The 14,605-nt window shown below is 46.0% G+C and overlaps 1 protein-coding gene across 3 annotated transcripts in view; it reads right to left on the reverse strand.

The window, feature by feature from the left end:
• Nucleotides 1–14,605, reverse strand: part of KLHL6 (kelch like family member 6) — a 70,504-nt gene that overhangs the window by 27,114 nt on the left and 28,785 nt on the right. For all 3 annotated transcript variants that reach the window (XM_015131493.3, XM_077991753.1, XM_077991752.1), the window contains exon 3: nt 11,346–11,511. In XM_015131493.3, coding sequence (XP_014986979.3) covers nt 11,346–11,511 — 166 coding nt within the window. The remainder of the gene's footprint in view (nt 1–11,345; nt 11,512–14,605) is intronic.

A 14,605-nucleotide genomic window follows, 5' to 3' on the forward strand; every position in this document is an offset into this window, starting at 1 on the left:
GGGACATGTGAGCAAAAGGTTGCAGCCAGCCACGTGACTCTCAAACAGGGAGACTAAAAATACAATCAAAGAAACCACTTGAGACATGGCTGCAGTTCCCACGAGAAGTGTTTGTGTCTGCCTCCAAGAGAATGCACTGCCTGTTCCTCATCTCCACTGCCCACCTCTGCTTCTCCTTGATGGTCTTCAAAATCTGAGGTCCTAGGGGACTTCACCCATGTGACTCCACATCTCCCTCAGGGTGCCTTCAAATCCACTTCAGAATCACTGAAGTCCTATTTTAGTCCACATCAGCAATTCCATTGACCATGGTGTCCAAATGGCCTTGGAGTTATTCTATAAAGACATTGATATTCTTACCTTCAGCTCCGACAAGTCAGCATGTGTGAAGGTGTGATGAGATTAATAAACTTTAAATTTATTTCAAAGCGTTTCTGAATTCATTGTAATTTTTGTTGTTGTTGTTTTTCGAGACAGAGTCTCACACTGTCAACAAGGCTGGAGTGCATGGTGCAATCTCAACTCACTGCAACCTTCACCTCCCAGGTTCAAGTGATTCTCGTTCCTCAGCCTCCCGAGTAGCTGGAATTATAGGCTCGCACCACCACGTCCAGCTAATTTTTATATAATATTTTTAGTAGACACAGCATTTTGCTATGTTGACCAGACTGGTCTTGAACTCCCAACTTCAAGTGATCTGCCTCCCTTGGCCTCCCAAAGTGCTGGGATTATAGGTGTGAGCCACTGTGCCCAGACAATTGTAAGTTTTTTGTCAAAACTTTTCTTCTCCAGCAATAGATACTAAAAGTAAAGCTCCTCTCCAGTGAGGTCTGTATTGGTGTTTAAAAGGGGTCTTCATGCTAAAAATTTGTGAATTACCATTGATTCTAATCTTCCATCCTTACCTCTCTTCCCCTCTCCCGGGAGATGCTCCAGCTCCAATCCCGTGGCAGTATGCCTCACAGCCCCCCAGGAGGGACATCCTCTGCTCCCTTTGCCCCTCCTTTCAGTCCTTGCTCTAGACTTGGCTGAGAAATCTGCTGGTTCCTGGAAGCCTCATGGAGTGGGCAGAAAAGGAAGGAACTAAGACTGCAAAAGACCTACTCACTAAGGCAGGGCAGATGTGGGAGGACTGAGGCAACTGTGGAAATGGACTGGGGAAAAGACCATCAGTGTGGCAAGCTTAGTCAAGATTCAAGCAGCAAACAGCCCCTGAGTTTCCAGAGAAGACGGTGGTGGCCCCAGCAGGCTAGCAGGGCACAACAGGTAATACATGTGACCCACATATTCAAGGGGCAAGTGGCATGGCTGGGGCTCAGTGATGCAGCCCAGGGATGAGGAAAGGACCAGGGAGAAACACTGTTGTAAAGATGAAGTAGAATGATTGCCTCTGGGACATGGTTGATGCTCAGGGTGTGGTGTGGGGTGTGTGTGTGTGTGTGCGCGTGCGCGTGTGTGTGTAGGGCACAGCAGCAGGAATGGAAGCAGAAGCCAAGTGCAGAGAAGCAGCCCCATGAACTCAGGCAGCTGCAATAGGTGGGGTGGTGGGTAGGGAAGGCTGAAACAAGTCTACTTCCAGGTTCTTTCTGCCTGGAATACTTTTCTCCCGATCCTACTGGCACCCATCCTATGAAGTCCAATTCAATGTCCGCTCCTTTCTGCCTTGGGCTCTGCTTGTTTTCTCCAATGGCCTAAAGGCTCATTGAGAATCTTTCAGGGATAGTGGAGGGAAGTGGATATATGGAGTCGGAAGTTCTGGGTTTACTTGAAAACTCCACCCATAGCTCCACCTCTCTCTCTCTCTCTCTCTCTCTCTCTCTCTCTCAGCTAGTTTTCTCATCTGGAAAGTGCTGAGAACATAAAACCCACCTTGCAGGCTCATTGTGAGGGTTCTACCTGGCCTGCTCGCCCACAAAGTCATCGTCAACATCAAATGGGATATGTAGGGGACAAAACTGCTACATAAATGTGACCTGTACTCCACATTTTTAATCTTTATTTTCTCCTGACAGCTTCTCACAAAACACCTTGCACTTAGAACATGCTTAGTAATTTGTGGTAGGTAGGGAGCACTTAAAGTCAGAATCTGGTAGCAATATGGATTTTCATTACAATTAAAACCCCACACCCCACTTCCTGTATTTTACAACCTATAGGCGGCAACGGAGCACAGACTTACTTAGGGAAGGGGTGATAAAGCAGGCAAAAGAAGATAATTCTTGGCTTTTGAGTTTCTAAATAGACTTTCAGAACTTAAACTAGAGAAGTGGTTTTGAAAGAAATACCAGTTAGTGGTAAGAATCTAGCCCTTCCAGCCTCAAAAGCCAGAGTGCTAAAGAGTCTGAGCACCAAGTTTAGACCAAAACAGGAGACACGGAAGAATGGATGACAAAGCAAGAGTCAGCTTTTCCCACCCCGGAGGCAATAAAGATTCCCAGGCAAGGAAGAGAGACAAGAAAGAGATTGTCTAACAAAAGAGTGAGAAGCAGGGGTGGGTTCCCGAGATGATGCCTCACTTTCCATCCCAGGCCAAATCTCCAGAGTGAGGGGGATGCTAAAAGTCCCTCATAGGTTGTGAATCTGAGAACAAAAGAATGTGTGCCTTGATCGCAGAGTTGAAAGCAGAAAAGCAGCATATACATCATGGAATACTATGCAGCCATAAAAAAGGATGAATTCGTGTCCTTTGCAGGGACATGGATGCAGCTGGAAACCATCATTCTCAGCAAACTATCGCAAGAACAGAAAACCAAATACCGCATGTTCTCACTCATAGGTGGGAATCGAACAATGAGATCACTTGGACACAGGAAGGGGAACATCACACACTGGGGCCTATTGTGGGGTTGGGGGAGGGGGGAGGGATAGCATTAGGAGATATACCTAATGTAAATGACGAGTTAATGGGTGTAGCAAACCAACATGGCACATGTATACATGTGTAACAAACCTGCACGTTGTGCACATGTACCCTAGAACATAAAGTATAATTAAAAAAAAAAAAAAAGAAAGAAAGAAAAGCAGCAGTCCAGTATGGCGGTAACAGATGAGATGAGAGTGTGTTGTTTCCAGACAAAGGGGCCCTATGGCAGTTGCTCCACATCCCCTATAGCTCTGGATTTGTAAAGGAGAGCGAATGAAAGTGTCTTGTGTCTTGAGAGGGGCACAGATGTAGCTGAGAGGATTGGCAGACCTGAAGAGGCTTTGCAAACAGGACAGAGAGAATGCTAAGTGGCCTGCAAGGACCAATGACCAGAATCAGGTAGGACTGGGGACTTGTTGATGTCAGTGAGAAAGGAATGAAAACTCAGAGAGAGACTGATGGGAACACAGGTGCTCCAGTGGGTGCCACATGGACCAATAATGCAAATGACCATGGTAAGCCCAGGACAGATGCCTCTTTTTTCAATGCCCAGCACTGTATAAATGTCCCCTGGAACTATGTAAGCAACCCGAATCCTGAATTGATTAAACTTTCCTGTGTCATTAACTATGATTTCTGCCACTGGTAGAATGAGAGCTCAGGATAGAAATTAAGTTCAATGATAGAAAAATAACAGGTTTGGGCGACCACAGTGGCTCATGCCTGTAATTCCAGCACTTTGGGAGAGTGAGACAGGAGGATTGTTTGAGGCAATGAGTTCGAGACCAGCCTGGGCAACAGAGTGAGATTTTGTCTCTAAATAATAATAATAATAATAATAAATAATAATAAGCCAGGCATAGTGGTGCATGGCTATATTCCCAGCTACTTGAGAGGCTGAGGTAGGAAGATCTCTTGAGCCTGGGAGTTTAAGGTTGTAGTGAGCTATGATTGTGCCACCACACTCCAGCCTAGGTGACACACCAAGGCCCTGTATAAAAAAAAAAAAAAAAAAAACCCAGAAAACAGAAAAATAATAGGTTAAATCACATTCTTTTCGGCACACTTGAGTTTGTAGCCTAAGATTCAGACCCTCTATATTAGTTAAGACTCAAAAAGAACAATATGAAATTCAAAAGCAGGCAAAACTAACCCATGGCAAGGGATGTTAGAGCAGTAGTTAGCATGGGAAAGGACTGGCTAGGGAGGCTGCGAAGGAGAGTGCTGGGATGCCAGGGCTGTTGTCAGTCTTGATCAGACTGATGGTAGAATGGTGAAATACACATGTAAAAATTCATCAAACTGGAAGCACTTTAAGAAGTACACATTTTACTAAATGCAAGTTATACCTACAAATAAAAGCATAAACAATTGAGATCAAACACGGAGAAATTTAAAGACAAAAGATGTTAAATAGCCAGCAGCAGACTCATTCTGGGGACACTTGGTGGTGAAGGGGGCCAGCTCCTCCACACCTGTGAGTATTTCTCATCAGGTGGGATGAGAGACTGAGAAAAGAAATAAGACACAGAGACAAAGTATAGAGAGAGAACAGTGGGCCCAGGTGACGGGCGCTCAGCATACGGAGGACCCGCGCCAGCACTGGTCTCTGAGTTTCCTTAGTATTTATTGATCACTATCTTTACTATCTCGGGGAAGGGGATGTGGCAGGACTATAAGGTAATGGTGAGGAGAGGGTCAGCAGGAAAACATGTGAGAAAGGTCTCTGTGTCATAAATAAGTTTAAGGAAAGGTGCTGTGCCTTGATGTGTACGTAGGCCAGATTTATGTTTGACTTTACACAAGCATCTCAGTGTAGTAAAGAGCAGTACAGTTGCCAGCATATATCACCTCCAGCTATAAGGCGGTTTTCTCCTATCTCAGTAATTAGAATGTACGATTGGGTTTTACACCGAGACATTCCATTCCCAGGGACGAGCAGGAGACAGATGCCTTCCTCTTATCTCAACTGCAAAGAGGTCTTCCTCTTTCACTAATCCTCCTCAGCACAGACACTTTACAAGTGTCCGGCTGAGGGACGGTCAAGTCTTTCCCTTCCCACAAGGCCATATCTCAGGCTGTCTCAGTGGGGAGAAACCTTGGACAATACCCAGGCTTTCTTGAGCAGAGGTCCCTGCGAACTTCCGCAGTGCATTTTGTCCCTGGGTACTCTTGAGACTGAAGAATGGCGATGACTTTTACCAAGCACACTGCCTGCAAACAAACTTTTTTTTTTTTTTTGAGACGGAGTCTCGCTCTGTCGCCCAGGCTGGAGTGCAGTGGCCGAATCTCAGCTCACTGCAAGCTCCGCCTCTCCGGTTCACGCCATTCTCCTGCCTCAGCCTCCCGAGTAGCTGGGACTACAGGCGCCCGCCACCTCGCCTGGCTAGTATTTTTTTTGTATTTTTTAGTAGAGACGGGGTTTCACCGTGTTAGCCAGGATGGTCTCGATCTCCTGACCTCGTGATCCACCCATCTTGGCCTCCCAAAGTGCTGGGATTACAGGCTTGAGCCACCGCGCCCGGCCGCAAACAAATTTTTAACAAAGCACATCCTGCACAGCCCTAAATCCATTAAACCCTGAGTCAACACAGCACATGTTTCTGCGAGCACTGGTTTGGGGCTAGGGTTACAGATGAATAGCATCTCAAGGCAGAAGAATTTTTCATGGTACAGAATAAAATGGAGTTTCTTATGTCTTCTTCTTTCTACACAGACACAGTAACAGTCTGATCTCTCTTTCTTTCCCCGACAGGTGGCCCCAAGCGTCCAAGCTTCCCCAGAGGGTGCTGGGCCAGTCTTGCCCCCGACACACTCTCACGGAGCACTGCTGGTTCTCAGAACATTGCACTGGGCAGTCCTGCCTGAGGACACCCTTCCTGGAGGCCCTAGCTGCCTTCAGGATGATGGCTTGTTTCAGGCATCACTCTGAGGCATGGACAGAGCATGTGTAGTGGAGAACACACAGGCTACGCACAGGACCACAGGAGTCAAATCCAGGCTCCCCTCTTACTAGCTGTGAAGACTTGAGCATTTCCTTAACATTAATGAATTTTATGCCCCTCATCTATACATTGCGGGTAAAAAGACCTACCTTAATTTTTTTTTTTTTTTTTTTTTTTGAGATGGAGTCACACTCTGTCACCTAGGCTGGAGTGCAATGGTGCAACCTCCGCCTCCTGGGTTCAAGCGATTCTCCTGCCTCAGCCTCCCAAGTAGCTGGAACTACAGGCGCCAGCCACTACACCTGGCTAATTTTTGTATTTTTAGCAGAGACGGGGGTTTCATCATGTTAGTCAGGCTGGTCTCGAACTCCTGACCTCAGGTGATCTGCCCGCCTCCGCCTCCCAAAGTTCTGGGATTACATGCATGAGTCACCGTGCCTGGCCAGACCTACATGACTTTAAACAATGTAGTTCAAGCAAAATAGTCACTACCGGCTGGGCACGGTGGCTCAGGTCTGTAATCCCAGCATTTTGGAAGGCCAAGCCAGGTGGATCACCTGAGGTCAGGAGTTCGAGACGAGCCTGGCCAACATGGTGAAACCCTGTCTCTAATAAAAATGCAAAAATTAGGCCGGGCGCGGTGGCTCAAGCCTGTAATCCCAGCACTTTGGGAGGCCGAGACGGGCGGATCACGAGGTCAGGAGATCAAGACCATCCTGGCTAACACGGTGAAACCCCGTCTCTACCAAAAAAGACAAAAAACTAGCCGGGCGAGGTGGCGGCCGCCTGTAGTCCCAGCTACCCGGGAGGCTGAGGCAGGAGAATGGCGGGAACCCGGGAGGCGGAGCTTGCAGTGAGCTGAGATCCGGCCACTGTACTCCAGCCTTGGCGACAGAGCGAGACTCCGTCTCAAAAAAAAAAAAAAAAAAAAAAAAAAAATGCAAAAATTAGCTGGGTGTGGTGGCACATGCCTGTACTCCCAGCTACTCAGGAGGCTGAGGCAGAAGAATCGCTTGAACCCAGGAGGCAGAGGTTGCAGCGAGCCGAGATGGTGCCACTGCACTCCAGCCTGGGCAACACTGGGACCTTCACCAAAGTCTTCTCTAACTGCCACCATGTCTCCGCCCCAGAGGGTACTGTGGGGGCCCCTCATGGGCTCTTCTTAGGCCCAGGCCAAATGACCAAGCTCCCACACCAGCATCCCCCGTTTTTCCTCACTTTGGCCACAGGACTCAGCCTGGTTTTCTTCTCCTAAGTTGCTGCTTCTAACCAACTGTTATGTACCATAGGGATCCTTCCATCCCAGATCAAATGCAAGGTGAGGATGGTCTCCCTGACCTCACATCTTCTTGCTGCCTGCAGATAAGCTCCCAATCCTTTACTCTTCCATGAGTTGTGGTTTTTTTTTTCATAAGTTTTTGGGGTACAGGAGATATTTGGTTACATGCCATGAGGTGTTTTGTTTTGTTTTGTTTTGTTTTTTGTTTTAAATGGAGTTTCACTCTGTTGCCCAGGCTGGAGTGCAGTGGCGTGATTTCAGCTCACTGCAACCTCCCCCTTCCAGGTTCAAGAGATTCTCCTGCCTCAGCCTCCTGAGTAGCTGGGATTACAGGCGCCTGCCACCACACCTGGCTAATTTTTTGTATGTTTAGTAGAGACAGGGTTTCATCATGTTGGCCGGGCTGGTCCGGAACTCCTGACATCAGGTGATCCACCAGTCTCGGCCTCCCAAAGTGCTGGGATTATAGGCATGAGCCACTGTGCCCAGCCTCATGAGTTTTTAATAATAAAAATGAAAGTAACAAACATGGCAAACTTCTCAAACAAACATGTCAGTGCCCTGATTGAGAAATCATTCTCCTTCAAGATGGAAAAATTTTGCCAAGTCCTTACAGTCATTGTCTCAGGTTCACAGTTTGGGGCTGGCTTGCTTACCTATGACTCAGAAGCCTGATGGTCCAGTTAAGGAAAGGGAGGCCCTTGGCTTCTCTAGAGCCCCTGCTGGGTAGCATTCATTTCAAAGATCCTACCTAATGTGGGAACAGGTCCCTTGGGCCTTTCCTCTTAGATGCTTCTCTTACTTTTACCTTTCCAAAAGCTAGTTGGGGAAAATGTGTTTCTCCTCATGATTGGCCAATACATTATGGCCAGATGACTGCAAAGTTCCTCTAGTGGGCAGATCAATCAGTACCTGCCATACTCAAGGTTTCCTCCTAAAAGAAACTGTCTTGTTTCATGGCATCGCTGATTGGTCTGTAAACCCAAGGCACTCACGCTGTAAACTGGCCAGAAGCTCATGACGTTGCCTGGCCTGGTAGGAAAAGCTCTTCCCAACAGCGATAGAGCTGATTGGCTTGGTCATCAGATTGTCTCTTCATGGACCAGGAAATTCTGGGAGAGAAGCAATTGGTGGGTAACAGGAAGACACTGAGAGCAGCTGAGTCACACCGATGGTGTGAAAATTAAGAAATGTTTATTACTGGGTGGGGCGGGGAGCACCGGGATAATCTGATTCCTGTTCATTTCAGTCCCACAGAGGCGGTACGGGCTTCTGCAGATGTTCTAAAAGGACCAGATAAAATGCCATCACTGGCACACTTTTCTCTACCTATAACCCTGAGTTAATTAAAATAAAGCACCGATTTGTTTCATCGTTCTAATCATGTATCCTATGAACATGATAAAAAAACTTTTGGTCAGGCACGGTGGCTTACACCTGTAATCCCAGCACTTTGGGAGGCCAAGAGGGGCGGATCACGAGGTCAGGAGTTCGAGACCAGCCTGACCAACATGGTGAAACCCCGTCTCTACTAAAAATACAAAAATTAACCAGGAGCGGTAACACACGCCTGTAATCCCAGCTACTCAGGAGGCTGAGGCAGGAGAGTTGCTTGAACCCAGGAGGTTGCAGTGAGCTGAGATTGTGCCATTGCGCTCTAGCCTGGGCAACACAGCAAGAGTCTCTCAAAAAGAAAAAAAAAAAACAAAAACATTTTTAAACATGGTCTCTTACAATCCTAATGGGGGGGCAGTGGGGGGCAAATATTTAGGAATGCCTTAAGGAAATGTTCTCATAGCTCAGTGTCAGCCCCGTTTATCCAAGGCACAAACTATCCAAAGTAAAGTAAAAACCACACAACTGATGGGAAGAAAATTCCATTCTTGGAAGTATGCTGTATCTTAAAAACATCATCTCATCTAATCTCATAATAACGCTCCCTGGAAGGTGGGATGTTTATCAGCCTAGTTTTACAAATGAAAAATCTGAATCTCAGAAAATTTAAGGAAGTGGTCCACAGCCACATAGCAAATAAGTGACTGACCCAGGGCCTAAACCCAGGTCTGCCTGCCCGTGTTCTTTCCACTCTGCCACTCTGCCTTATAAGAGATCATTACCAATAACTGGACATGTGTCACAGCTAATGTGACCCCAACCATATTATGCTGCCATTGGGAAGAACAAGGTAGTTTCCACGCGCAGACCTGTGGCAATCCCAAAATACAGTGTGAAGTAAAACTAGTAAGAGGCAAAATGGGATGTATAGTGTGACTACGTTGTGTTAAAAAAAATGGAGGCCTGAGTGGGAGTGCTATGCATAGACAGACTGCTATATGCATGGAATGTGAAGAGCAGCAGGACACTGCAAACAGGCAGCATGTCATGGCTTCCCTTCCAGATTTCTGAATTTGGAATGGGAGTATGTTTTATCCATTCAAAAGAATAAATAAATTTTCGCTGGGTGTGGTGGCTCATGCCTGTAATCCCAGCACTTTGGGAGGCCGAGTCAGGCAGATCACCTGATGTTGGGAGTTCGAGACCAGCCTGGTCAACATGGTGAAACCCCGTCTCTACTAAAAATACAAAAAAACTTAGCTGGGCATGGTGGCGCATGCCTGTAATCCCAGCTACTCGGGAGGCTGAGGCAGGAGAATTGCTTGAACCCAGGAGGTAGAGGTTGTGGTGTGACAAGATTGTGCCATTGGACTCCAGCCTGGGCAACAAGAGCGAAACTCCATCATAAATAAATAAATAAATAATTTTTACAAACCACAGAGTTATTTCAACAACCTATAAACTTTTGTCCCTTATGATGCCTTGAAACCTGAAAATGACCCCAGTTTTCTCTATCTGAGACGTCATAGCAAGTAACCCAGAGTCAACAGAAATCAGTGGGTTAAACAGATAGTTGGAAGCCCACAGCAATCTTCTCTTATTTTCGTAAGAATTGACGCTCATAAGGAAACTGAGTACAATCGCTTCAGAAAGAAACTTACTAATTTTTGCCCAGAAAGTAAAAGATATTTGGGATTTTTTGAGGCGAGGGCTTACCAGAATAGGGAAATCAACAACAGATAAAGCTCACTCTGTCTCTGCACCATGTCTGTCCTCTCCCACTTTTCTCATTAAAACCAACATCCCTATGGAAGTTCATCACTTGAGAGAAAATAAAAAATGAGGCAGGGAGTGGGGGAATGGAGAAAAATACTTTATGCCAAGTGATTCTAAGTATATTAAAGTTGGCCGGGCACAATGGCTCATGCCTGTAATCCCAGCACTTTGGGAGGCCGAGGCAGACAGATCACTTGAGGTCAGGAGTTCGAGATCAGCCTGGCCAATATGGTGAAACTCCGTCTCTACTAAAAATACAAATATCATCCGGGCATGATGGCATGCGCCTGTAGTCCCAGCTACTCAGGAGGCTAGGGCAGGAGAATCACTAAAACCCAGGAGGCGGAGGTTGCAGGGGGCCAAGATGGCGCCATTGCACTCCAGCCTGGGCGTCACAGTGAGATTCTGTCTGAAAAAAAAAAAGGATATTAAAGTTGTAAACATAACAAGACTGAATGAAATTGAATAAGGATATGATCAAGCAAGGGAAAGGCTAAAAATGCACACCAAAGACAAAAGTCTTCCAGGAAATGACCAATAGCTATGACTAAATACTAGTTTTAAACTTTTGTACATTAAAAAAGCTATATTTTAAAATGATGAGTCAAGTAATTAGTAGGAAAATATCTGAAGCATACATGACAAAAGATTGTAGTCTTTACTATTTAAAAAGTTTTTGTAGCTCTTTTGAAAAGCCACCCAAAACTGAAAGGAGAACAGAAAACAGAAACATAAACACCACCCTCGATGAAACCAGGAGACATCAGTAACCCCAAACCACAGAAGAGCCACTGGCTCCAATTAAGCTTCTGCAAGTTGTACTCACTGTTCTTGGTGTCAGGACCCATGCGTAGGTTCTAGGCACAAAGCTCCCCTGTCTTCATCTTATTGAGGAGTCAATGCCCTATCTCACCACCTCTCAGAAATTATCCAAAAGAGCATCTTCTAACTTTCAAGTAAGCACAAGCCCAGCCAGGGGTGTGTGTGTGTGTGTGTGTGTCTGTGTGTGTGTGTGTGTGTGTGTGTGTGTGTGTGTTTGTGTCCATGTTGCAGGTACAGTCCTGGGAGCTAGACCAGGTCTGGCCTCTGGAGAATTACTGCGTTCACCTGCTTCAGAGAAGAGCACTGAGCCAGTTTGTTCACACACCTGGAAGAGGTTAGCAGCCTCCAGGACCCGCTGGACATTCTGCTTGGTGATCAGCGCCTTGCTGGTGTACGTGTAGTCCAGGAGAGTGTGCATGGTCTCAGCATCAACCCCTTTAATAATGATCCTTTTCTCATACTTTTCCTTTAAATCGTTGCAGAACATGGCCCTGGAAGAGAAATATGTGAATATGAATTGTACCGGGACCCTTGGTTCCAGGCCTAAAGAGATCCCCTTTCAGACTCACTGGCCCTCACAGAATAGGGGGTTTCCCAAGGTCAGGTCCTGGGCTGGTTGGTGGCTCTCTGTTCTCCAAGCACCCTCTACGCATCAGACATTTCATCAGTACTTACCAAGCTGAACTGAACTGCCCTGCTCCTCCATGCCCGACCGTGATCCCCGAAGTCAGTCCCAGATCTATTTTATTGGCTTTTATTAGCTCAAAGTGCAGGTGATTGATCTGAGGGCATTGTGGGATCCCCAAGCTTCATCTTTTCTTTCCCCTCAGCACCCAGACAGAGCTTCTGATTCTCACACTGGCTCTTGTCTGGCCTGGAGCCTGGTCCCACATTCTGGCCTGGCCAGCTGAGGCCCAGATACCTGCCGGAAGTGCAAGTGGCTCCTGTAGCTGCCTCTCACCCCAGCAGCTGAACCCAATGTCCACGGGTTCCCAGATGCAGCTGGGAGCCTTGAATTCCCTCATTTCAGGACTCTGTCTCACCTCTGGAGTCTGCTTTTCCTGCTCCCTCCCCAAGACTGGACTTCCAGATATTTAGCCTCCACCTTGGCAGCAGGGGAACAGGATAGAAAGGATGTAGGTTTTATTATAGCATTGGATGGACCAGGATTTGAACACCAGTTCCACCAACCCAGGAACTGGACATGTTATTTAATCTCCATGACCTTCAGTTTTCTCATCTGAAATGGGGATTTTAATAGCTATTTTTAAGTTTATTGTAAGGATTAGGACCCAAAGGACTATAAATCATTCTACCATAATGACACATGCACGTGTATGTTCATTGCAGCACTATTCACAATAGCAAAGACATAGAATCAACCCAAATGCCCACCAGTGGTAGACTGGATAAAGAAACTGTGGTACATATATATCATGGAATACTATGCAGCCATAAAAAAGAATGAGATCATGTCCTTTACAGGGACATGGACAGAGCTGTGGGCCATTATCCTCAGCAAACTAACACAAGAACAGAAAACCAAATACCTCATGTTCTTACTTATAAGCGGGAGCTAAATGATGAGAACACATGGACACATAGAGGGGAACAACACACACTGAGGCCTATCGGAGGGTAGAGGGCGGGAAGAGGGAGAGAATCAAGAAAAATAACTAATGAGTACTAGGCTTAACACCTGGGTGATGAAATAATCTGTACAACTCCCCATGACATAAGTTTACCTATATAACAAACCTACGTATACCCCTGAACTTAAAATAAAAGTTAAAAAAAAGAGAGATACAGAGAAATTTTTTTTTTTTTTTTTACCCCATGCCAGGCTCATATGTGAATTTATCATACTTCTTGGACTTTGACATTTAAACTGTTGGTCCTTCCCAGGGAATGTGTGAGGAATTTTATTTATTTTTAAAATGCATGTAACCTAACCATGCTCTGAAAAAATTTCTGGAGTTCTGGAAACTTAAATGGTACCTAAAATATAGCAGGAATGCATTAATTAAAAGTAGGTGGGGGCCAGGCATGGGGGCTCATCCCTGTAATCCCAGCACTTTGGGAGGCCAAGGTGGGTGCATCACTTGAGGTCAGGAGTTCGAGACCAGCCTGGCCAATGTGGTAAAACTCCATCTCTACAACAATACAAAAACTAGCCAGGTATGGCTAATCGCTTGAACCCAGGAGGCGAAGGTTGCAGTGAGCTGACATTGCGCCACTGCACTCCAGTTTGGGCAACAGGGCAAGGCCATGTCTCAAAAGAAAAGAAAAGAAAAGACAAAACCTCTAACCCCCAGTGTGACTCTATTTGGAAATAGGGGTTTTAGGAGGTAATTAAGAGGTCACAGGGTTGGTGTCCTCATCGGATAGGATTGATGTTATAAGAAGAGGAAGAGAGACCAGAATTTTCTTGTGCACGCTACCCCATGTGAGGACTTAGCAAGGAGGTGGCCATCTGCAAGCCAGGAAGGTGACTTCACCAGAGCCCACCCATGCTAGCACCCCAATCTCGGACTTTCAGCATCCAGAACTGTGAGAAAAAAAATGTACGTTGGTTAATCCATCCGGTCGATGGTGTTTTGTTATGGCAACCCAAGCTGAATAAGTCACATTTTGGCACTGAGAAATGGGGTGCTGTTGTCACAAATACCTAAAAAATGTGAAAACAGCTTTGGAACTGAGTAATGGGTGGGTTAGAGGAATTTTTAGGTGAAAGCTAGAAAAAGTCTAAATTGCCATGAATAGAATGTTGGCAGAAATATGGGCATTAAAGATCATTCTGGTGAAGTCTCCAGTGGAAATGAGGAACGTGTATTGGAAACCGGAGGAAAAGTGATCCTTGTTATAAAGTGGCGAAGACTGGACTAAACTATGTTCTGCTGTTTTGCAAGAGGTGGAACTTGCAAACAATGAAATTGGATATTTAGCTGTTGATACTTCTGAGCAAAGCGTGAAAGAAGCAGCTTTGTTCCTCCCACTGCATGTAGTAAAAATGCAAGGGGAGAAGGGTGAATTAGAAAAAGAGTGTTTAGATAAGAGGGAACCAAAAATTAAAGAGTTGGAAAATTCTCAGTCTACCCATTCTAAGAAAAATGAGGAAGCATGTTCTGAAGAGAACACCAAAAATGTGGCTGGACTATCATTTAATAAAATGCTTATGGAGTTATAGGAACAGAAAGAAACACTGCCAGTTTGAACTGAAGGGGAAGAGACAAGACAATTGAAGGAAGGCTGTCAGACTTCTTGGATTTGACAGTAAAAAACAATGAGGTACTCAGCTGTGGACATGCACTTTTTTTTTTTTTTTGAGACAGAGTCTCACCCTGTCACCTAGGCTGGAGTGCAGTGGCGCCGTCTCAGCTCACTGCAACCTCTGCCTCCCAAATTCCAGCGATTCTCCTGCCTTAGCCTCTGGAGTAGCTGGGATTATAGGCACTTGCCACCACGCCTGGCTAATTTTTGTATTTTTAGTAGAGATAGTGTTTCGCTGTGTTGGCCAGGCTGGTCTCAAACTCCTGACGTCAGGTGATCCACCCACCTCAGCCTCCCAAAGTCCTGGAATTACAG

This window comes from Macaca mulatta, chromosome 2, assembly GCF_049350105.2.
Source record: "Macaca mulatta isolate MMU2019108-1 chromosome 2, T2T-MMU8v2.0, whole genome shotgun sequence".
Classification (NCBI taxonomy): Eukaryota; Metazoa; Chordata; class Mammalia; order Primates; family Cercopithecidae; genus Macaca; species Macaca mulatta.